The 23,892-nt window shown below is 41.2% G+C and overlaps 1 protein-coding gene across 1 annotated transcript; it reads right to left on the bottom strand.

Moving 5' to 3' along the window:
- Positions 1-2,660: 2,660 nt before the first annotated feature.
- Positions 2,661-23,566, bottom strand: LOC118377578 (neuronal pentraxin-2-like). The gene is made up of 5 exons (XM_052495095.1): positions 23,427-23,566; positions 20,800-21,679; positions 18,739-19,335; positions 10,817-10,996; positions 2,661-8,322 (listed from the first exon to the last, which is right to left on the bottom strand). The coding sequence occupies exons 2-5, from the start codon at positions 21,484-21,486 to the stop codon at positions 8,113-8,115; spliced, it is 1,674 nt and encodes a 557-aa protein (XP_052351055.1). The 5' UTR covers positions 21,487-21,679; positions 23,427-23,566; the 3' UTR covers positions 2,661-8,112.
- Positions 23,567-23,892: the final 326 nt, after the last annotated feature.

The following is a 23,892-nucleotide window of genomic DNA, read 5'->3' as shown; positions in this document are numbered from 1 at the left end:
CTCCTGTGTGTTTGAGTGATTATTATTAGACTTAGTTTACAAATGTCTGCAGATCAAATTCTAAATGTTTTTATTCCAGTGAACGGTATTACCCAGACCTTTTTTCCATTGTGACTAGAGTTGCAAAATTCTGGAAACTTTCAGTAAATTCCCTGGTTTTCCTGAAATTCTGGTTGGAGATTTCCTGTAATTATGCAACCGTAATTGTTACCCACTTACAGCCCAAGTGTTTGTGTGATCCATAGAGAATAACTCTAGGGCCCTAAAGGTCGATTTAGCATGGGTGGCACCATTGATGACTTTCACCATTTTGAAGTAGTCAACTGGGTGGGTCTTTCTATGGGTCAAAGAAGGATCACATGATTCCATCTGGGTAATCACGTGGGATCAGCCAATGAATTATACTCGTGAGCAAGCATTCCATAACTGCAGGTGACAGTAAATCGCCAACCTTGGCTTTATATCTGTTTTAACACAGTACAGGTGGCAGTGTGGACACTCGGTTTGTTTGCCAATTCGCAGAAGAAAATGGACTGCTTCAAAATGGAGATGGCTTCAGTTGCCCTGTCCATGCTCTCACAGATGTCGTAATGGGACAGATTCAATGATGCGAGGATGATCTAAGTCTGGTGTGACCCCCCAAATATAGACAACCCTACAACCCAGACCAAATCCAGCCATGACCCATGACAAGCTGGCCATGGACCAATTGGGTCTTGACCCACCTTTTAGGAATCAGTGACTGGGACAGTCTGGCCTATCTCCTGAGTGATGCTGGTACTCAAAGGAGATTCCATGTTCCAACAAGGAAGGGCAGGAAGAGGCATTAGGGCATTTGTCAAAATCATTCCACGGAGGGCCAAGTGTCTGGGTTTTCACTCCTCTCGTGTACTTGATTGATGAATTAAGGTCACTAATTAGTAAGGAACTTCCCCTCACAAAAACCCAGACATTAGGCCCTCCATGGAATGAGTTTGACACCTGCATTAGCTGGAGCAAGATCTTCAGGCTTAAATGTGTGGTCTAAGTTCACACCTGAACTGTGAGTGCCTGCATGCACAACAAGGTCAAATGGGGTCAATCAAGCAAATCTCCACTGTATAGGACACAAGAGGTTGGTGGCACCTTAATTTAGGAGGACGGACTCGTGGTGATGACTGGAGCGGAATGAGTAGACTAGTATCAAATATATCAAACACATAGTTTGATACCATTCCATTTACTCTGTTCCAGCCATTATATAAGCCGTCCTCCCCTCAGCAGCCTCCACTGGTATAGGCCACCCCATCTCTAGCGCCGCCTGCCCTGATGTGGGACCTGTGGGTACTGTAGTGTGGCCACGTTGGGTTGCTGAGAGATTGATTGTGTGTGCTGGGTGTTAGTAGCAGGCTGTCAGCAGTGAGGGAAGCAGACAGGTCAAACAAGACGTCAGGTGCAGTCTGAGGTCAGAATGGAATTCAACAACATAAATTAATTAGTAAATAAACATTCAAACAGAAACATCAAGGTTTTTATTTACAAATAGTATCAAATCGTTTCTGATCCGTGTGCAGTATCCACAGACAACGTCTACTGATAGAAACACAGCCAGATCAAACATTTACAAAGCCACAATGTTATTACAGCCTAATATAACATTTGGATAAAAAAGGAATTTGAGAAATGTTTTATACATTTGGCCATCAAACAACAACACGATTTCAAATAAAAAGGTACATACATTGACAAATAAAGTAATACAAATGAACACACACTTCTGTTCAATATCAGTAAATAACAAGAACTCAATTTCAGTGGAACTTTCTTACCTGCTAAATACATAGTGCATTGTAAATAAAATCATAAATCTGTTGCTTGTCTGATTCTTGGTTTAGGGGTGAAACCTGACTCCTACATTAAAAAGAGAGATAAAGAGAAATGTGGGGTAACTCCATTTCATTTTCACTCCCCTACGTGGCATAATTCATAATACATTAAATCAAGCTTTAAAATGAGTTGTATGTATACTAACAAAAATATGAACTCAACATGTAAAGTGTTTGAGTTTGAGTTTGAGTTTATTTTATTTTTACAGGGACAGTGCACATTAATCAATGTTTCAGTAAAAGTGCCGGTTTTAGCCAGACGGCTAATTTTCAACCGCAGTCCCTGGGCAGGTTATTAAAAACAATTACAATATAGACAATAAAGACATAGGACAAGCAAGACGTAGCATACAGACAGAGCAACATAGGACAAGCAAGACGTAGCATACAGACAGAGCAACATAGGACAAGCAAGACGTAGCATACAGACAGAGCAACATAGGACAAGCAAGACGTAGCATACGGACAGAGCAACATAGGACAAGCAAGACGTAGCATACGGACAGAGCAACATAGGACAAGCAAGACGTAGCATACGGACAGAGCAACATAGGACAAGCAAGACGTAGCATACGGACAGAGCAACATAGGACAAGCAAGACGTAGCATACAGACACAGCAACATAGGACAAGCAAGACGTAGCATACAGACAGAGCAACATAGGACAAGCAAGACGTAGCATACGGACAGAGCAACATAGGACAAGCAAGACGTGGCATACAGACAGAGCAACATAGGACAAGCAAGACGTGGCAAGCAATACGTACAGACAGAACATAGGACAAGCAAGCAACATAGGACAAGCAAGACGTGGCATACAGACAGAGCAACATAGGACAAGCAAGACGTAGCATACGGACAGAGCAACATAGGACAAGCAAGACGTAGCAAACAGACATAGCAACATAGAGCAAAAAGCAGCAAGACAAAATTCATAAAAGCAACAAAGTGTTTCCACACCTCACAAGCTACAGACAACATGGAAAGCGGCAACACACAGCTAGGGACCATGTTCACAAATTTGATTGACCTTTAGCCATGTCTTCAAGCATTTTGTGAAAGTGTGATATGTGGTGCAGTTATGTGTGTCTGATGGCAGTGTATTCCAGACATGGGAAGCTCTCACAGAGAAAACGGATTTACTAAAGGTGCTTTTCCTTAAGGGATCTATGCAGTCAGACTCTCATGGTAGACCTTGTGGATCTGCTGCCATATGTTTGGGTTTTCTGTTTAACAAAAATAATGAGTGGAGGGGGAGCCAGGCCATTTAGGATCTTGAATACAAGACATGCGTCGGTGTATTGCACAAGATTTTCCCAACTCAGGAGCTCATGCTTTCTGAGGATGTAACAGTGATGATGGCTATTTGGCTTCCTATCAAGCACTTTGAGAGCCTGTTTATAGACTGACTGAATAGGTCTTAATGTTGTACAGCAAGCTTGGGTCCAACTAGTCAAGCAGTATGTTAAGTGGGGGAGTATCATAGATTTGAAGTACAGGCAAACTTCCTCTGTAGTCAAACATTTTCCTATAAATCTGAAATTAGCTAGGTTGAATTTGGTTATTTGAATGACCTTTTTTACATGCTTTTTAAAAGAGAGTATGATGCAAAGGTACTTCAAATCAGATACCACCTGGAGCTTACCCCCTGACACATAGACATCTGGCTCAGTAACATCTGTTGCCCTCTTTGTGAGGCCCACAGTTTTTTCACATTGAGATGCAAACACGAGTCACTGAGCCACTTTGTAACCTGGACCATTACAGTAGTGAGTTCTTGTGCAGCTTGTTGTTTGCTCTTTGCATGCACATATATCACTGTATCATCTGCATACATTTGAACTTCAGACCCAGTACAGACAGAAGGCAGATCATTAATATACAGGCTGAACAGGAGGGGCCCCAGTACTGACCCTTGGGGCACGCCCACATCATAGCTAAGAGTGGGCGACAGCTCATTGCTCACTCTGACACACTGAGTTCTGCCTTCAAGGTATGATTTCATTCATCTCAAGGCATCAGGGGAAAAGTTGAACTTGGACAATTGTGTGATGAGAATCTCATAGTTAACAGTATCAAAAGCCTTCCTTAGGTCCAGAAACACAGCCCCAACAACGCCCCCTTTGTCCATCTTGGACTTCACATTTTCCAGAAGAAAGCAGTTGGCCGTTTCTGTGGAGTGTTTCGCTCTGAAGCCAAACTGCATGGAGTGTAATATGAAGGTGCTGTTGTTGACATGGGCAATCAGTTGTTGACACCACAGGTGGGCCTATAGTTACTCACGTCAGCAGGGCCGCCTGATTTAAAGATGGCCATTATTATGGCCAACTTCCATACCCTTGGAAACACCCCGAGACCAGTAGATGTGTTGGTGACCATAGTAATGGGGCCAATGAGTGACTCTTTGTAGTTTTTAAGAAAGGTAGAGTCCATCCCAAACACATCTTTGGCTTTAGAGTTATTTAGTGAGCTAATCACCTTGTTCACCTTTGACTCAGAAACCTCCCTTATGATGAAGACAGGTTGAACGTCATTCACTAGCACTGAGCCCAAGAAACCAGTGGAGGGGTTCTGTGTCAGTAACCTGACAGATAGATAGATCAATAGAGTAGGAATTGAAGGCTATTGCTATTTCGACTGCATCCTGTGTTATATTGTTATTCACCATGATTTCTAGTCTTTTTGCAGTGTTACTATGGTCTTTCCCTGCTAACCTTTTTAGATTCTCCCAGATCAGTTTAGAATTTCCCTTTGCTTCACCAATTATGTTAATAAAAAAGTTTGCCTTGGCCTGTCTGATTTCTTTCATCACCTTATTTCTCAACATGGTAAACCTACGACTGTCATCCTCTAATTTGGATCTTAGGGCAATTTGTAGAGCATAATCTCGTTCTTTCATCAGTTTACAGATTTCTCCATTTAGCCACGGAAGAGTGCTCTTTTGGCCAGGTTTGGGTTTGATTTTCTTTAGCAAACTATTTATTTTAGTCTGGATTGTGGATAGAAAAACTTGACTATCAGCTTCCACGTCTGTATAGGACAAGCGATCATTCCAGTTAATTCCCTTAATTGCGTTTTCAAAATAGCTTAATTCACTCTTAGGTATTCTTAGGTATTCAACAAGTCACCCTGGTTGGCCCTTTAACTAGCTGTGTAAGGTCAAAGGTATTAGTGATCCGTTTGAGGGTTTTCCTACTAAACTTGTCTTCATAATTAATGTTAAAATCTCCCATTAAGATGACCTCTTTCCCAAAGTCACATTCCCTAAGCATGGTCACATGTTTCATGAGCTGAAATAAAAGATCCCAGAAATGTTCGATACGCACAAAAAGCTTATTTCTCTAAAATGTTGTACGCACATTTGTTTACATCCCTGTTAGTGAGCTTTTCTCCTTTGCCAAGATAATCCATCCACCTGACAGGTGTGGCATATCAAGAAGCTGATTAAACAGCATGATCATTACACAGGTGCAGCTTGTGCTGGGGACAAAAGAAGGCCACTCTAAAATGTACAGTTTTGTCACAACACAATGCCACAGATGTCTCAAGTTTTGAGGGAGCATGCAATTGGCATGCTGACTGCAGGAATGTCCAACAGAGCTGTTGCCAGAGAATTGAATGTTAGTTTCTCTACCATAAGCCGCTGAGGCCTGAGGAGTATTTCTGTCTGTAATAAAGCCCCTTTGTGGGGAAAAAAAAACAATTCTGATTGTCTGTGCTTGGCTCCCCAGTGAGTGGACCTGACTTCCAAGTGGGTGGGCCTATGCCCTCCCAGGCCCACCCATGGCTGTGCCCCTGCTCAGTCATGTGAAATCCATAGATTAGGGCGTAATGAATTTCTTTCAATTGACTGATTTCCTTACATGAACTGTAACTCAGTAAAATATTTGAAATTGTTGCATGTTGCATTTATATTTTTGTTCAGTATAGATATAAAGACTCATAAAGCACATTTCTTTGCTGGGAATTCATGTCTCAGGTAAATCATTGAAACATTTTTCTGAAATCAAAACAATAACACAAAGCTAGAATCTTGAATTGAAACCATAACAAAGAGGTCACCCCACCTCTGTTTTGGTATAAATCTGAGATATGGGCCTGGAGAAATGTAACCACTCTTAAATTCATAGACAGAGCTGTGGATGCAAAGACTGACCACCCATGATATCAACATTATCAGTTTTAACCATGTTTGGAGGCTATACAGTGTTTGTTTACATTTACATTGTTTACAAATATTGGAGTAAAACAAGCTTATATTTTGGGTTCTGATATGGTATGACATTTGAACTAAGCTCATGATTCATTTCTAAGTTATATTCTTCAAGAATCAATGGGTATATATTATTAATTTCTAAGTCCAAAAATGGATGTAACAACTAAGGACTCCAGCTTTAAGGAAATGTACTCGATGTACTTGTTTCACAGGAAAACAGGGAAAAAAATAAAAAAGACTAAACAAATGAATTAGTCTAACTTTTCTTTGGTTTCTTTGGTAGAGTAGCTGTATGTTTCAAGGAATCTTCTTTCAAAGAGAATCCATTGGTCAACCTCACTCTCTCCTTCTACCTATGTAACCACTTTCAAAGTCAATTATACGGGCCCACTATAAGGATGCTGTGTACCGCAACAACAATATCTATTGATCTTCATCAACTATATAACAATATATCATATTATCCTTGTTGTGACAATAAAACAGCAGTAACATTTTAGTAACACTAATAAAGGGTCAAATAGAAGCTAGAAAAATAGATACATATACAGAGCCTTCAGAAAGTATTCACACCCTCTGACTTATTCTACATTTGTTGTGTTACAGCCGGAATAAAACATTTATTACAGTTAGATTTTTTTGTCACTGGCCTACACACAATACCCAATAATGTCAAATTAATTAAAAATGAAAAGCTGAAATGTCTTAAGTCAATCAATATTCAACCCCTTTGTTATGGCACGTTAAAATAAGTTCAGGAGTACAATTTTGCTTAAAAAGTCACATAAGTTGCATGGACTTTATTGTGTGCAATAAAAGTGTTTTACATGATTTTTGAATGACTACCTCATCTCTGTTCCCGACACATACAATTATCTGTAAGGTCCCTCACAGTCAAGCAGTGAATTTGGCTGTGACAGGAGAAAAGTGTGGATGGATCAACAACATTGTAGTTACACCACAATGCAAATCTAATTGACAGAGTGAAAAGAAGGAAGCCTGTACAGAATAAAAATATTCCAAAACATGAATACTCTTTGGAACAAGGCACTAAAGTCATACTGCAAAAAATGTGGCAAAGCAATTAACTTGTTGTCCTGAATATAAAGTGTTATGTTTGGAACAAATCCAATACAGCACATTACTGAGTACCACTCTCCATATTTTCAAGCATAGTGGTGGCTGCATCATGTTATGGGTATGCTTGTAAAACCCTAGAGGAAAACTTGTTTCAGTCTGCTTTCCAACAGACACTGGGAGATTAATTCACATTTCAGCAGGACAATAACCTAAAACACAAGACCAAATCTACACTGGAGTTGCTTACCAACCAGATGTGAATGTTCCTGACTGGTCAAGTTATGGTTTTGACTTAACTCTACTTGAAAATGTATGGTAAGACCTGAAAATGGTTGCCTATAATCAACAACCAATTTGACAGAGCTTGAAGAATTGTAAAATATTGCACAATCCAGGTCTGGAAAGCTCTTAGAGACTTACCCAGAAAGACTCATAGCTGTAATCATTGCCAAAGTTGCTTCTACAAAGAATTAACTAAGGGGTGCGAATACTTGTGTCAATGGTTATTTATGTATTTTATTTTCAATACATTTGCAAAAATTTCTAGAAACATGTTTTCACTTTGTCATTATGGGGTATTATGTGTAGATGGATGAACATTTGTTATAATTTAATAAATTTAGAATTCAGGCTGTAACATAACAAAACATGGAATAAGTCAAGGGGTATGAATACTTTCTGAAGGCACTGTACATATAGTCCATTTCATTATCAAAACATTTAATCCCATAATAGTCATAACACAGTTTCTGGGAATGGGGGTCTACCGTCTTTCAGACTAAAAGGAAGGCATAGTTTTAGTCAGGTGGTAATATTAAGTGGAGTGGATTCTCTATCCTGTGTGATCTCATACCCCCTCTGGATCGGAAAAAAATCCTTCTTCGATAGGAGTACTTTTAAGTATGTGTGTGATATGGATCCATTGGTAATGTCATAATAGTTGGTTGCCCTTAGTGACAGGGGTCGAAGGGGTACTTGGTGACCCCTCCGTGGAGCTCCACCACATTCTCGGACCAGGTGATGACGTCCCCGCTGAGGTGGCTGTTGCAGGAGGCCAGGCTGTAGATGTCATGGGCCGTGAGGACATTAGCCCACATCTGGAGGTCAGAGATGTCCCCCATAAACGCCTGCGTGGCGTCGAAACGACCTCCCAGAGTGTCCTGGAGGAGAGAGATAAGGTCATGTTAGGCTCATTCTAAAGTTAGGATTTGGACTTAAGAAAGGAGCCATAAATGCATTTAAACGAAACAATGGGGTTTGTTTGTGGCTAGCTTTAGATCACAGGATGCTGCTGAGGGAAGGACATAATAATGTCCGGAACGGAGCGAATGGAATGGCATCGAATGAAAACCATGTGTTTGATGTATTTGATACCCTTTTACCTATTCCACTCCAGCCATTACCATGAGCCTGTCCTCCCCAACCTCCTGTATGTATGGTAGGTGGTAGTCAGCATTCATTATATGACAAAACCTATCTGCTGCTCTAAATGAGACAAGGTCAGGGTTCAGAGGTCAGAGGCTAGGATTACACAGTAATGACTCTGACCTTAACCCCAAACACGATCACTGTTTCTGAGAGAAAGCCCATGCTAGTGAAGTAACTGCTTTTGTGGTTGGTTAAGGGCGCACGCACAACAGTCCTTCTGCTTGGGCTGCGTTTACACTGGTGGCCCAATTCTGATCTTTTGCCCAATTATTGTGAAAAAAACAATTAGTGGTAAAAAATAAGATCAGAATTGTGTGACTGTGTAAACATAGCATTCTAGACAGCCGTGGCGTGATACATAAAGGGAGGCTATACTAGGATAAGGGACTCAGTCAATAATAGGTGAAATTATGGGCTGAGGAGGGAAGGAAGTAAGGGAAAGGGGATACCTAGTCAGTTGCACAACTGAATGCATTTGTCATGACGTTGCCCTCTTGGGGATAGCGAGTACCATCCCCCTCTCTCTGCACCATCCCCCTCTCTCCCTCACCCCCTACCAACAGGCTCTGTTAGGCAGGTCATAAATTCCTTGAGGAGTTCCCTCCTCATGGCCAGAGTATAAGAGAGAGTGAGTTTTCCCAGGAGAACAAAGGAACCTCTTCTCCAGTATAGAACTTGAGAACTGAACAATGTACATGTTTTGGAGAAGGTATACGCGGTCGGGGAAGAATCCAGCTATGACCGGTCCATTTCGTTTAATGTTTGTGAAACTCATGAGAGACAATACAGCCACATTACCATAACTCTGTTTATACAAGAGTCTCAGTTATGAGGCTTGCATCTAATTGTTGTATAAAATTAATGAGTAAAGATGAAACTATTTGTGAAATTGTGTAATGTGATTTTAAACTGTTTAATGAAAGGGAACCCAATTCAATTTAAAGTTAACTAAGACATTGGCCCGCCCCATGAGCACAGACATTGATCTGGCATCATGGGACAGCCTTTTTCTGCTCTTCCGAATATAATCCCCACCTGGAGAATCATCTTCAGACCAAGCTTACCTCAATTATGAGCGGGCTAAGATTTGAGCCCAGACTAGTACCTCATCACAGAGGGAGTTCAGGTTTGAGTAGATTGCTGAATCTTTTAACCATACCATGTGGTTAAACTCTGAGACTATTGATCCGGCAGAATAAGAGTTACTCTTCGATACTAATTAGTAGTCAGCAGCTAGAAATTATGGATCCGTGAATGCGAGGACCGACAACCGCAGAAACAGCTATTCTATTACAACATTGCTGAATGTTACTCTGAACTATCCATTCTAACCACGGCAGAGAGAGAGAGGGCGGACAAACTTTGCAACAGAAACAAACTTTCCAACAGAGATCACGACGACACACTGAGTGTAAATATATATATTGATTGCAATTATTCCCGAATGAGTGAGCGTTCATGTGCAAAGGATTGGCATTTCAATTGTTATAATTATCAACTTTGGAGTGTCTTGTATCTCAGTTGACCCCCACTTCCCTTTTGTCCGGTTTAGCCCACTAGGTCACATTCCCTATCATTTCCTTGTAACCATATCTACTTGTTTGTTTGTGTATGCATTTCTTTTATTATTTAGTTAGTTAATAAATAAATGATTGAGACACTTGATGTATGGATGACTCATAGTGAAGCCTGGGTTCGTGCAGATAACCAACCATTTACGACATTTGGAATGAGACTAACGTGAGGTAAAGAATAATTCATTAATTAGAATACTAATTAATCAGATATTAAAATATCTGAAAGTTATATTAGGAAAAATATAACTTTGTAATCCGAATATTTTCCTTGGTGCCCCGATTTCCTAGTTAATTACATTTACATGATTAAGTTAGTTTAATCACGTAATAATAATTACAGAGAATTTATTTGATCAAAATAAGTCTTTAGTTTAATGATGCAAAAGACACAACACATTCAACAGAAATGTGGCTTCCACATTTAACCTAACCTCTCTGAATCAGAGAAGCTCGGTGGGCTGCCTCAATTGGCGTCCACTGCATAGGCGCCCGGGGAGCAGTTTGATGTTGGGGGTTAACTGCCTTGCTCAAGGGGTTAATGAGTGAGGTCGCAGGGAAAATGGCTTAGTGTGCACCTTTCTTGTCTTGTGTAATGCAGAAGCTTTTTGTAGACACTCAATAACCAACTGAATTTGAATTTGAAGATTACCTGTTCCTGTCCGAGGATGAAGACCCCTCCAGGTTTGATGGGATGCCATGCGGACAGGTTCTCCCCAGAGCCCCTCTTCACCCCGTCCTGGTACGCCTCCCACTCACCGTCCCTCGTCGACCACGTCACACACACATGGTGCCACTTTCCATCGCTGATAGAAAGGGGCAGAGTCACTGCCTGGGGGGAAGGGAGGAGAGTAGGGATTGAGTACCACCAAGTTGACAGCACAAGGAGATAACTTGTGTGTTTCCAGTAGTAAACAGGTAAAGATTTGTACTACTTGATGACTTGATGTTGGTAGTAAATAAGTAGTTAAAACACTACAGCTTTACTACACAGGCTTGTCAATAGTAGTCAAGTAGAGTTTTTACTACTTGATGTTGATGTTGGTTAAAACACTAAATAAGGCTAATAGTTAAAACACTACAGCTTTACTACACAGGCTTGTCAATAGTAGTCAAGTAGAGTTTTTACTACTTGATGTTGGTCGTAAATAAGTAGTTAAAACACTACAGCTTTACTACACAGGCTTGTCAATAGTAGTCAAATAGAGTTTTTACTACTTGATGTTGGTAGTAAATAAGTAGTTAACACTACAGCTTTACTACACAGGCTTGTCAATAGTAGTCAAGTTTTTACTACTTGAGTTTTAAGTAACACTACTACAGCTTAAAACACTACAGACAGGCTTGTCAATAGTAGTCAAGTAGAGTTTTTACTACTTGTTGGTCGTAAATAAGTAGTTAAAACACTACAGCTTTACTACACAGGCTTGTCAATAGTAGTCAAGTAGAGTTTTTACTACTTGATGTTGGTCACTACAGCTAAATAAGTAGTTAAAACACTACAGCTTTACTACACAGGCTTGTCAATAGTAGTCAAGTAGAGTTTTTACTACTTGATGTTGGTCGTAAATAAGTAGTTAAAACACTACAGCTTTACTACACAGGCTTGTCAATAGTAGTCAAATAGAGTTTTTACTACTTGATGTTGGTAGTAAATAAGTAGTTAAAACACTACAGCTTTACTACACAGGCTTGTCAATAGTAGTCAAGTAGAGTTTTTACTTGGTGTTGGTCTTGAGTTAAAACACTACAGTTTACTACACAGGCTTGTCAATAGTAAAATAAGTTTTTAGTTAAAACACTACAGCTTTACTACACAGGCTTGTCAATAGTAGTCAAGTAGAGTTTTTACTACTTGATGCTTGGCTTGTCAATAGTAGTCAATAAGTTTTTACTACTTGATGTCACACACTACAGGAAGACAACACTGGCTTTTCGTGACCACAAAAGACAAGACAGGAAGTAGTTGGCTGTTGTTAGCTAGCTACTGTTTTTGCCCATCCTGAATGTAATCCTCTTCCGTCCTTCGTCGTCCTGTCTTTCATAGTTAGCCCTCATGCTGACACCAGTTCCTTTAAGGTTTATGAATACTTTCATGTCGTTCTTTAGCCGTTTATTTAACTTTTTAGGAAATGAAAAAGGATCAGGAGAAATTCAGTAGTGATCAGTGGTGACACTACACGCACAAATGGCAGTAGAAATTCGATAGGGATTGAGTAGGCATAGAGAAGTAGACTTTGTGTAGTAATTCAATAGTGAACATGTAGGAATTGTGTAGGTATGTGTAGGTTTTAAGTAGTAAATAGCCTAAAGTTCCGTAGTTACACAGTAGTCATTAAGGGAGAATTATGTAGTGATTTAAATAGGAAATATGCATTGTTCACCAGTGATGAAAGGTCCCAATTTGTCACTCATTACTATTTAAATGACTACATAAATCACTACTGGTTTACTACACATCTCAACAGCAATCAAACAGTAAAACCAGTAGGGTTGTGTAGATCTTGTGTAGTATCGCTGAGTAGTAACTTTGTAGTATTTACTGGGTATTTACTGGGGGGGGGGTCTCTAAATTATGCAAATGAACTACTCTCCTGTTTGTTTAAAATGTAGTGGTAAATATGTTTTACAGTGGTAAATATGTAAATAAATGCTTCCAAATGAAACAAATACCGCCACCTCTCTGTCATGGTTTAAACCATTTATTTATATGTGGCAGCACTGTCCACTCTGTAGTGCTGAATTTCGGCCTAAGTTCCTTTACACATAGATTTTCCTTTGTACTTCCTAATTTTTTCCATTAGTTTGCCATGTGTCCTTGATAAAAAAATGGCCTTTATTCCAATCGTTAGACTTATCCTTTGATTTATCATTGTTTGCGTTTGTCAGTCAGCTGTTTAGAGGCTAATTCGTTGTTTTTCAGGTGCGTGTGGGTACTGGTGTTCTCTGTGACCGAGGTAAAAGCAGATTCATGTTGGATATTTCCTTAAGTCCACCAACAGCAGTTAGGGACCGTCAACATAGTGACAAATCAAATTTTTCAAATGTCAATAGCTCTTTGACCATTTCTCCTAAAACGTTCAAAACGAGTTGTAGCTAAGTCCAAGTTATAGACACACATTGCACACACTTGGTTTTGTCGGTTTACATCTTACACTATTTTAAATGATTTATTTATTTGAACCTCAAACAAGGTTTATAATGTACACTCAGTGGGCCTACACATTGCACACCCTTTTGTTTGTCCATTTGCATCTCATGAGATTTCACAAGAATATTTTAAAGATTCAAATTTCAATAGCTTCTCTTAGTCTTATGACCGACAACCCTCAAACTACTTTCAGAATATCCACCAAATAGCCTTATATGTAGCACAACCTTTTGTTTGTCCATTTTCATCTCACGCAATTTTACATATATTTTCAATGTTTTTCAATGTTTCTAATTTCAATAGCTCCTTGGTCATGTGACCTACAACCCTCAAACTACTTTCAGAACATCCAGTCACTAGCCTTATATATTGCACACCCGTTCATCCATTTTTATCTCAGGTGATTTTAAATGAATTGTTCTTTTTTTCACAGTTTCGAATGTCAATAGCTCTCTGGTCATGTGACCTACAACCCTCAAACTGCTGTCAGAATATCAACTGATAAGCCTAATATATTGCACACCCTTTTGTTTGTCCATTTTCATGTCAAACAATTTTACATAAATTTTTCAAACGTTCAAATGCCAATAGCGCCTTGGTTATGTGACCTACGACCGCTGTCAGAATATCCACTGAGTAGCCTTATATGTAGCACTTTCGTTTGTCCATTTTAATCTCACACGATTTTACAAAGAAATCAGCCAAGACCTCAGGTAAAAAAATTGCAGACCTCCACAAGTCTGGTTCATCCTTGGGAGCAATGTCCAAATGCCTGAAGGTAACAAGTTAATCTGTACAAACAATAGTATGAAAGTATAAACACCATGGGACCACATAGCTGTCATACCGCTCAGGAAGGAGATACTTTGGTGCGAAAAGTGCAAATCAATCCCAGAACAACAGCAGATGAAGATGCTGGAGGTGCAGGTACAACAGTGTCTATATCCACAGTAAAACAATTCCATGACTGGTTGTGTTAATGCTGGAGGAAACAGGTACAACAGTGTCTATATCCACAGTAAAACAATTCCATGACTGGTTGTGTTAATGCTGGAGGAAACAGGTACAACAGTGTCTATATCCACAGTAAAACAATTCCATGACTGGTTGTGTTAATGCTGGAGGAAACAGGTACAACAGTGTCTATATCCACAGTAAAACAATTCCATGACTGGTTGTGTTAATGCTGGAGGAAACAGGTACAACAGTGTCTATATCCACAGTAAAACAATTCCATGACTGGTTGTGTTAATGCTGGAGGAAACAGTGTCTATATCAAAAACAGTGTCTATATGTCTATATCACAGTAAAACAATTCCATGACTGGTTGTGTTAATGCTGGAGGAAACAGGTACAACAGTGTCTATATCCACAGTAAAACAATTCCATGACTGGTTGTGTTAATGCTGGAGGAAACAGGTACAACAGTGTCTATATCCACAGTAAAACAATTCCATGACTGGTTGTGTTAATGCTGGAGGAAACAGGTACAACAGTGTCTATATCCACAGTAAAACAATTCCATGACTGGTTGTGTTAATGCTGGAGGAAACAGGTACAACAATGTCTATATCCACAGTAAAACAATTCCATGACTGGTTGTGTTAATGCTGGAGGAAACAGGTACAACAGTGTCTATATCCACAGTAAAACAATTCCATGACTGGTTGTGTTAATGCTGGAGGAAACAGGTACAACAGTGTCTATATCCACAGTAAAACAAGCCCTATATCGACATAACCTGAAAGGCCGTTCAGCAAGGATGAAGCCACTGCTCCAAAACCGCCATGAAAAAAAGCCAGACTACGGTTAGCATGGGGAGAAAAATAGTAATTTTTGGAAATGTCCTCTGGTCTGATGAAACAAAAATAGAACTGTTTGGCCATAATGACCATTGTTATGTTTGGAGGAAAAAGTTGGATGCTTGCAAGCTGTAGAACACCATTCCAACTGTGAAGCACGGGGGTGGCAGCATCATATTGTGGGGGTGCTTTGCTGCAGGAGGGACTGGTGCACTTCACAAAATAGATGGCATCATGAGGATGGCAAATTATGTGGATATATTATTGAAGCAACATCTCAAGACATCAGTCAGGAAGTTAAAGCTTGGTCGCAAATGCGTCTTCCAAATGAACAACGACCCCAAGCATACTTCCAACGTTGTGGCAAAATGGCTTAAGGACAACAAAGTCAAGGTATTGGAGTGGCCATCACAAAGCCCTGACCTCAAACCTATAGAAAATGTGTGGGCAGAACTGAAAAAGCATGTGCGAGCAAGGAGGCCTACAAACCTGACTCAGTTACACCAGCTCTGTCAGGAGGAATGGGTCAAAATTCACCCAACCTATTGTGGGAAGCTTGTGGAAGGCTACCCAAAACGTTTGACCCAAGTTAAACAATGTAAAGGCAATGCTACCAAATACTAATTGAGCGTATGTAAACTTCTGACCCCCTGGGAATGTAATGAAAGAATTAAAAGCTGAAATAAATCACTCTCTACTATTATTCTGACATTTCACATTCTTAAAATAAAGTGGTGACCCTAACTGACCCAAGACATGGAATTTTTATTAGGATTAAATGTTAGAAATTGTGAAAAACTTAATTTAAATGCATTTGGCTAAGGTGTATGTAAACTTCTGACTTCAACTGTACATGCAGTTTGGATGCTGGAATTATTTTGAAGTGGATGAACACGCATAGGTAGCCTACTTTTTGAAGTGATTTGTTTGACAATCAGAGGAAAATATCATGACTGGTTGTGTTAACCTGTTACTCCTACCCCCTACTTTTTCGAACATTCTGTTAAAAATCGCGCAACATTTCAGCGCCCTGCTACTCATGCCAGGAATATAGTATATGCATATGATTAGTATGTGTGGATAGAAAACACTCAGACGTTTATAAAACTGGTTAAATCACGGCTGTGACTATAACAGAACGTGCGTTTCATCGAAAAGTGCAGGAAAATCTGATCACTGAAAATGGGAAAATATATCCATGCGCCACTTCAACCCATTGTTAAACGTGATCCACATTAAATGGGGCCGAGGTTGCAATACCTACAGCTTCCACACGATGTCAACAGTCTTGTCATTTGCCTACAATTTGTTTCTTGGTCAAACAGACACAAGGCAGCGCAGTTCTTCCGGTCTCCGACCGGATATTTTGGTTGAGATTTACCCGGACATTATTTCCAGACGTACAGCTATAGAATATACATCGCCTCGTGATCAATTTGATCGCTTATTAACGTTTACTAATACCTAAAGTTGCATTACAAAAGTATTTCGAAGTGTTTTGTGAAAGTTTATCGTCAACTTTTTTTATTTAAAAAAATGACGTTACGTTATAAAACGCTATTTTTTTCGTTGATCACACAGTCTTCATAGATCGATATCTAGGCTATATATGGACCGATTTAATCGAAAAAAAGACCCAATAGTGATGTTTATGGGACATCTAGGAGTGCCAACAAAGAAGATGGTCAAAGGTAATGAATGTTTTATATTTTATTTGTGCGTTTTGTGTAGCGCCGACTATGCTAATTCTTTTGTTTACGTCCCCTGCGGGTCTTTTGGGGTGTTACATGCTATCAGATAATAGCTTCTCATGCTTTCGCCGAAAAGCATTTTAAAAATCTGACTTGTTTCCTGGATTCACAACGAGTGTAGCTTTAATTCAGTACCCTGCATGTGTATTTTAATGAACGTTTGAGTTTTAACGAGTGCTATTAGCATTTAGCGTAGCGCATTTGCATTTCCAGATGTCTAGATGGGACGCCTGCGTGTCAGGTAGGAGCAAGAGGTTAATGTCACATTAAAAGGTAATACATTTCTTACAGTTTAAATTATGTCTTTATTATTAGTCCCATAAACAAAAAAAATTGATAGAGACCCACAAAAATCATGGTGTAATTCACCCTCTGGCTGAGACTCTCTCCACCTGCTGTCTAAGTAAGCTGCTCTCTGACGTCATTGTCACGCCATTAAGACGGATCACTGGTGTCAGAAAGTCCATTCGGTTAACCTATGGAGTTACAATGCTCTTCAGTGTAGCCTAGTTATTATATACTGAGCTTCTGAGCTACTGAGTCCAACAGGCCTTCTGGGCTAAACCTTTGGCTACAGAGGCGTGGCTTACAGGGCTTTTATCCTCACAGCTGAAGTGTTAAAGCCAAGAGAGTTATATAGCATCCACTCTGCCCATGTTCGAATACCCATTCTAGCATACTATACTGAACAAAAATATAAACACAACATGCAACAATTTCAAATATGTTACTGAGTTAGAGTTCATGTAAGGAAATCAGTCAATTTAAATAAATACATTCGGCCCTAATCTATGGATTTCACAACTGGGAAAACAGATATGCATCTGTTGGTCACAGATACCCAGATACCCAACTGGGATCAGAAAACCAGTCAGTATCTGGTGTGACCACCATTTGCCTCATCCAGTGCGACATCTCCTTCGCATAGAGTTGATCAGACAGTTGATTGTGGCCTTGTGGAATGTTGTCCCACTCCTCTTCAATGGCTGTGCGAAGTTGTTGAATATTGGCAGGAACTGGAACACGCTGTTGTGTGTTTGTTTGTTGTCTGTAGCTTCTGCCTGCCCATACCATGACCCCACCACCACCATGGGGCACTCTGTTCACAACGTTGACATCAGCAAACCTCTCGCCCACACGATGCCATACATGTGGTCTGTGGTTGTGAGGCCGGTTGGAGTACTGCCAAATTATTTTAAACAATGTTGGAGGCGGCTTATGGTAGAGAAATTAACATTCAATTATCTGGCAACAGCTCAGGTGAACTATCCTGCAGTCAATTGCATGCTCCCTCTAAACTTGAGACATCTGTGGCATTGTGATGTGTGACAAAACTGCACATTTTAGAGTGGCCTTTTATTTTCCCTAGCACAAGGTGCACCTGTGTAATGATCATGCTGTTTAATCAGCTTCTTGTTATGCTACACCTGTTAGGTGGATGGATGATCTTGGCAAAGGAAATATTCTCACTAACGGATGTAAACAAATTTCTGCACAAAAGTTGAGAGAAATAAGCTTTTTGTGAGTAAGGAAAATGTATGGGTATCTTATTTCAGCTCATGAAACATGGGACCAACACTTTACACGTTGCATTTATATTTGTGTTTAGTGTAAATAGTATGCAGAAAAAAAGAGTTTTATAAATAGACTGACATTTCAAAAATAGACTCCCACAATTCGTTAATTTTGGTACAGCAAGTCAACTTCTCTGATTATCAGCTGTTGTCAAACACGTTGGAAAAGATGAAAAGGCGAGTGAATTCCACTACACCAAACACCGAAATAAGTATGCAGTTTAGGTATGTAATACACTAGGATGGGTATTCAGACATGGCCACTCTCTACTCAACGCTCTCTCTCCCCATCTCACCTTGTCATCCACCAACAGCTCCATGGGGTTGTTGCCCCACTCGATCAGCACCAGTTCGTTGGCCTGTCCTGGTACAGAGTAGGAGAAGGGGGTCCCCAGCCCGGAGCCTGCGCCCCCCTTTATCCACAGACACAGGGTGAGGGCAAAGATCTCGTGGAGAAGGGTCGTCTTCACTTTCCCGTACATGTAGTTGGTTCTCATGGGGAAGCCGATCTGGAAGGCATCAGGGTTCTTGGTACCTGTGTGGTGCAGGTTATTCAGTAGAGAGTCCAGTTTGTTGTTGGAGTGCAGGCCAGCCCTGGGCCCTGGTATGTGATAACCCGTTCTCTGCAGGTAACCATGGCTATCTGCCTCGTTGTCGTGTTGCCCATTGTCATGGTGATCATCGGGGTGGTCGTCATGGTGACTGTCGTCGTGATGCCCGTCATCGTCGTGGTCTTCATGGTGCCCGTCATCGTGGTGATCGCTGTCGTCATGGTGATTGGGGCTGCTGCTGAGGGCAGCAGCGGTGTGGTGCATCTGCTGCTCCAGAGCACTGATCTTCCTCTGGAGGAGCTCCTTCAGAGAGCTGGAGTAGGTGGTGGAGGTGTTCCTTGACTGATGGGGAGGGAGACACAAACACTACCCTTATTTACTGTTGACTACAGTACGTACATTATTTTTTATTATGGTTGAGATTGAGAAACAGATTGAGAGATATGTGAGTTTCTACATCGTTGACTAGTGTTCTCTCTGTGGGACCGTGACGATAGACAGATGGCACGGGCAGCAGAGGGTACAGATCGGAGATCAGTGTCAATTATCATGATCTCCACTTACAGCCTGATAATCAGGCCACAAACCTGGACGACAAAGCCTGAATTATGAGAGAAAGCAAGAGAGAGAAAACAGGTAGGAATGATGTGCCCTGCCCAGCTCCATCCAGCCACACTAATTTTACCCATCTACAAATGGTCCTTCTGTAGCTCAGTTGGTAGAGCATGGCCCTTGTAACGCCAGGGTAGTGGGTTCGATTCCCGGGACCACCCATACGTAGAATGTATGCACACATGACTGTAAGTTGCTTTGGATAAAAGCGTCTGCTAAATGGCATATATTATATTATTATTATATTATTATTATTTATATTACAAAGCTAACCTAACTCTCTATACCAATCTTAAACTCACCCAGCTAGCTCTGCCCTGCTCATCTCAAACCCACCCACCCAACCATACCAAACCCTACCAAGTGTACTCAAGCAGAATCCATTTAAACCGTCAGTGCTCAATAACCTTGTCTAGTGTGCCCATTTTGACTTAGACAGGGTGATCATCCAACCCCTAAAGCCACTTCACTGTCAGGCCAGGACCGGTTATGCCAGGGATGCCAGTCTCTCTCTGTGCCAAGACTGTTCTGCTCCAGACAGTCAGACAGACAGACAAATAAAGGATTTTGATGCCAGGAAACAAGATGTAGAACTCTGTCTGCCTGTGGCAGATGGTGTCTCGCATGGCAGGGTGGTACGTTCATGTGATTAACTGATTAACAGATTTAATTATCCCGAGCTCTTATTCAGCTTGATTTGTTTATTTGACCAAACAATCCAATGACATGTGCATCACCTGACCTGAGACAAGACAAGGAAGTTACACATGGAAACACATTACATCCCTCTTCTTCTTTCTCTCCCTCTCTCTCACGCATTATAATATAGTAATCTGCCATTTAGCAGACGCTTTTTACAATTTAAAGTAATCCCTTAATCCTGATTTTAGTCTCTGTCTCTCATCCCTCTGTCATTCTTTTATCTATTTCCTCATGACCCCATCCTATCTCTTTTATCTCTTTCCTCATGACCCCATCCTATCTCCATTATCTATTTCCTCATGACCCCATCCTATCTCCATTATCTATTTCCTCATGACCCCATCCTATCTCCATTATCTCTTTCCTCATGACCCCATCCTATCTCCATTATCTCTTTCCTCATGACCCCATCCTATCTCCATTATCTATTTCCTCATGACCCCATCCTATCTCCATTATCTCTTTTCTGTACTAAACGGAACTTTCTCTCACCTGCAGGTTATCCATTCTCTCTTTAAGGGCCTGCAGCATCCTGCCCAGTTCTTCCGGCGATTTTGATGATATCATATCCTCTGGTGTTGCGTGTTTATCCTTCCCCCTGTTGTTATGCCCACTGTCCGAATGGTGCCCCCCATTCCAAGGGTAGTGTCCGGCTGCATCCAAGGCATGGTTGTTGTTTCCATGGTGACCCTGCTGGTTGCCATGGTGACCGTTGTCAGCATAAGGCAGATGGCTGACAGCCCCTCCGTGATGAGATGGAGGTTCATGGTGGTCGTTGTGAGCCACGATGCCCGGTCCAGAGCCCTCACACAGGGTGAGCTTGGCAGTCAGCTCCCTGATGGTCTCTCTCATATCCAGGATGGTCTCTTTCTGCTGCACCAGGCTTTCTCTCAGGTGTAAAATAGTGGTTTTAGCCTCCTCTGTCATTCCCCACCAGCCATTATTGTTCGGGGGCCCTACAGGAGGCATGTGGTGCCCTGCCCCACTAGGCCCCATGACTGGCCCCCCAGAGGGGAAGCAGGCAGGGTCGGTATCGGCAGGGACGGGAATGCAGATGAACCGCGGGTGGCCTCCATAGTCAGGCCCTGGCATGGCAGCGGTAGGGGAGATGAAGAGGAGGATGGTGGAGAGGATGAGTGTTTGTAACGACAAGGGTTTAGAGGTGCACTTGTGTCCCATTTTCAGCACTCTTTGAGTATGGTTTGAGGTTGAAGAAATAGACTTCAACCTGTCTGAAGTGAGTAAGTTTAACTCTTTTGAATTAAAAGCAGCATGTCCCAGAAAAGCTATTTTCCAATAGCTCTGTGGTCTGATACCTCTGAAAGTTTCTTATTTTATGGTGTGGGAGAACTAGGTTTGTTGTGGAAAGCACCTGCAAGAAAAGTATGAGGTTTAGAATGCAGCTGAGTAACTTTTGGTCTAGGACAGCACACGAAGTAGCAGGGACAGGTAGTTCCCCTTCTATTGCTGTGGATGCTGTTTGGAAGACTACAAGGCTGGAGTTGTAGGTATGGAAGCCAGTACTGTACTCTAGGCAGGACCGTACACAGATCTTTGGTGGTCTCAAAGTGAGAAAAAGAGTGCCCCCTTCCAAAATGACCGTCATTCCATTTATATTTTTCTACTGCTCCTGTAGCCAAATTCTCCATGATTTGTTTTAACATAGGCTTTACTTTTCTACCACAACACACTCACTCATCATACATTGTAGACTAAGCCAGCTCAAAGATTAAAGGAAGTTAGTTGATTATCTTGCTAGAACCACTACCGCGGTCTATATAGTATCTGATAATTGCTGATGTAGACGAGATGGATCAGCTAGTTAGCTAGGCTATGCTGTCAAAACAAGCTAGTCTTTACTAGTCTGTCCCTGTCCCTGATCCTGTCCCTGTCCCTGACGCTGACCCTGTCCCTGTCCCTGACCGTGAGGCAACATGTGCTACTAACCTACTACTGGCGGTACTCATTGTAAACCGATAGGCAATTCGTTGCATTTGAAGTTACAAAAGAGAGAATAGACTAAATCAAATAAAGTTGTTAAATCATTGTTTTTTTGTTTTTTTACACGCACGTGCCTGACTGTAGTGCAGTATTCCATCTGCAGGGTTGAAGCATTCATTGGCTTTTGAGAGATTAATCAAGGGATTGGCCTGGAATAAAACAAAATCACAGAGTACCGATAGCACAGACACCAGATAATTATAACAAAAACACAAAAAAATAAGTAAATCAGTAAGAAATAAAGTGATCATTATTAAGAATAGAGTATGTTCTGAAATTATAATGTTGTTTTTACTGGCTGCTTAAGAAATCTCTTGATGATCAGTCACATCTTGCTCTTATTTCTATGATCAGCCCGATTGACAGTTTTCTATTGTGGTGTTACGGTCTACCATAGCAATCAGACACTCCTAATCACATCTAATCACCATTGGATGTATTTTTACAGTACCGTAAATAAAGATGTGTGGGCACGTGGGGTGACAGCTAAAACCGTGATGGCCACCTGTCGCTCCCAATCCAGATATTGTTTGACCCAGTTCAACTGCAGAGTTCAACTGACAGTCATTCATATGGCCATAAACAGAGAGAGAGAGATCATATCTAATATAATATAAGCTTGAAGATGAGTTTGTGACTTGAATCAGCTGTGTAGTGCTAGGGCAAAAACCAAAACATGTACCCAGGGGCAGCCCCAGGACCGAGTTTGGGAAACACTGGCTTAGAGGAGAGCCAGATTGTCGAGCCACACAACCCTGTGGTGGTGGCTACGTTTGCAATTAAGTAGAGTTTACCAAAGCCAGAAGGAGACCACCGAAGCATGACAATATCATTTCCAGGGATGGGTTGTCAATTACAATCTAATTGAGGATTTAAAAACAAATGTGGATTTCAGTCATCTCCTAGATTGAAGAACAATTGACCCCAATCCTGGCCTCTACACAGCACAACCAGAGTATATCGGATGAATGGGTCAAAGTAATATCAATTGAGTTGAATTTCACTAGACAAGTTTACAAAGTTTGTAGATGATCCCTCGGTCTTGGAATGAAAGTCAATAAATTGAACCTGAATGGTCATAATCTACACATTGTTGAACAGAAAGAAAGTGTCCTTACCTGAGAACCTGTGTGTCCTGCTCCTGTTCCGTTGGTCAGTTAGCTAATCCACCTCAACACATACACTGATCAGATTGGGAGATTTACTCCAGGGGAGTGTGTTAACACATCTCTCTTTCCCTCTCTCTCTCTCTCTCTCTCGCTCTCTCTCTCTCTCTCTCTCTCTCTCAGCGCTCTCTCTCTCTCTCTCTCTCTCTCTCTCTCTCTCTCTCTCAGCTCTCTCTCTCTCTCGCTCTCTCTCGCTCTCTCTCTCTCTCTCTCTCTCTCTCTCTCTCTCTCTCTCTCTCTCTCTCAGCTCTCTCTTTCTCTCTCTCTCTCTCTCTCTCTCTCTCTCTCTCTCTCTCTCTCTCTCGCGCTCTCTCTCTCTCTCTCTCGCTCTCTCTCTCTCTCGGCTCACCCCAACCTTTCCAGTCTCTTTCTCTGTAGGCTATACTACATGCTGCAGGGTTGGGATCAATAACCATTT

Source organism: Oncorhynchus keta, chromosome 34, assembly GCF_023373465.1.
Source record: "Oncorhynchus keta strain PuntledgeMale-10-30-2019 chromosome 34, Oket_V2, whole genome shotgun sequence".
Lineage (NCBI taxonomy): Eukaryota > Metazoa > Chordata > Actinopteri > Salmoniformes > Salmonidae > Oncorhynchus > Oncorhynchus keta.
The sequence above is the reverse complement of the archived record's forward strand: the minus strand, read 5'-3'. Positions and strand labels throughout refer to the sequence as shown.

What these genes read in the sequence shown, in the direction of transcription:
- LOC118377578 (XM_052495095.1), bottom strand. Translation starts at nt 21,486, where the DNA reads ATGGGACACAAGTGCACCTCTAAACCCTTGTCGTTACAAACACTCATC. An exon ending in AGCTGTTGGTGGATGACAAG is followed by an intron (nt 10,997 to 18,738) that starts GTGAGATGGGGA and finishes CCTTCCCCCCAG; the next exon opens with GCAGTGACTCTGCCCCTTTC. An exon ending in TCATCCTCGGACAGGAACAG is followed by an intron (nt 8,323 to 10,816) that starts GTAATCTTCAAA and finishes TCTCTCCTCCAG; the next exon opens with GACACTCTGGGAGGTCGTTT.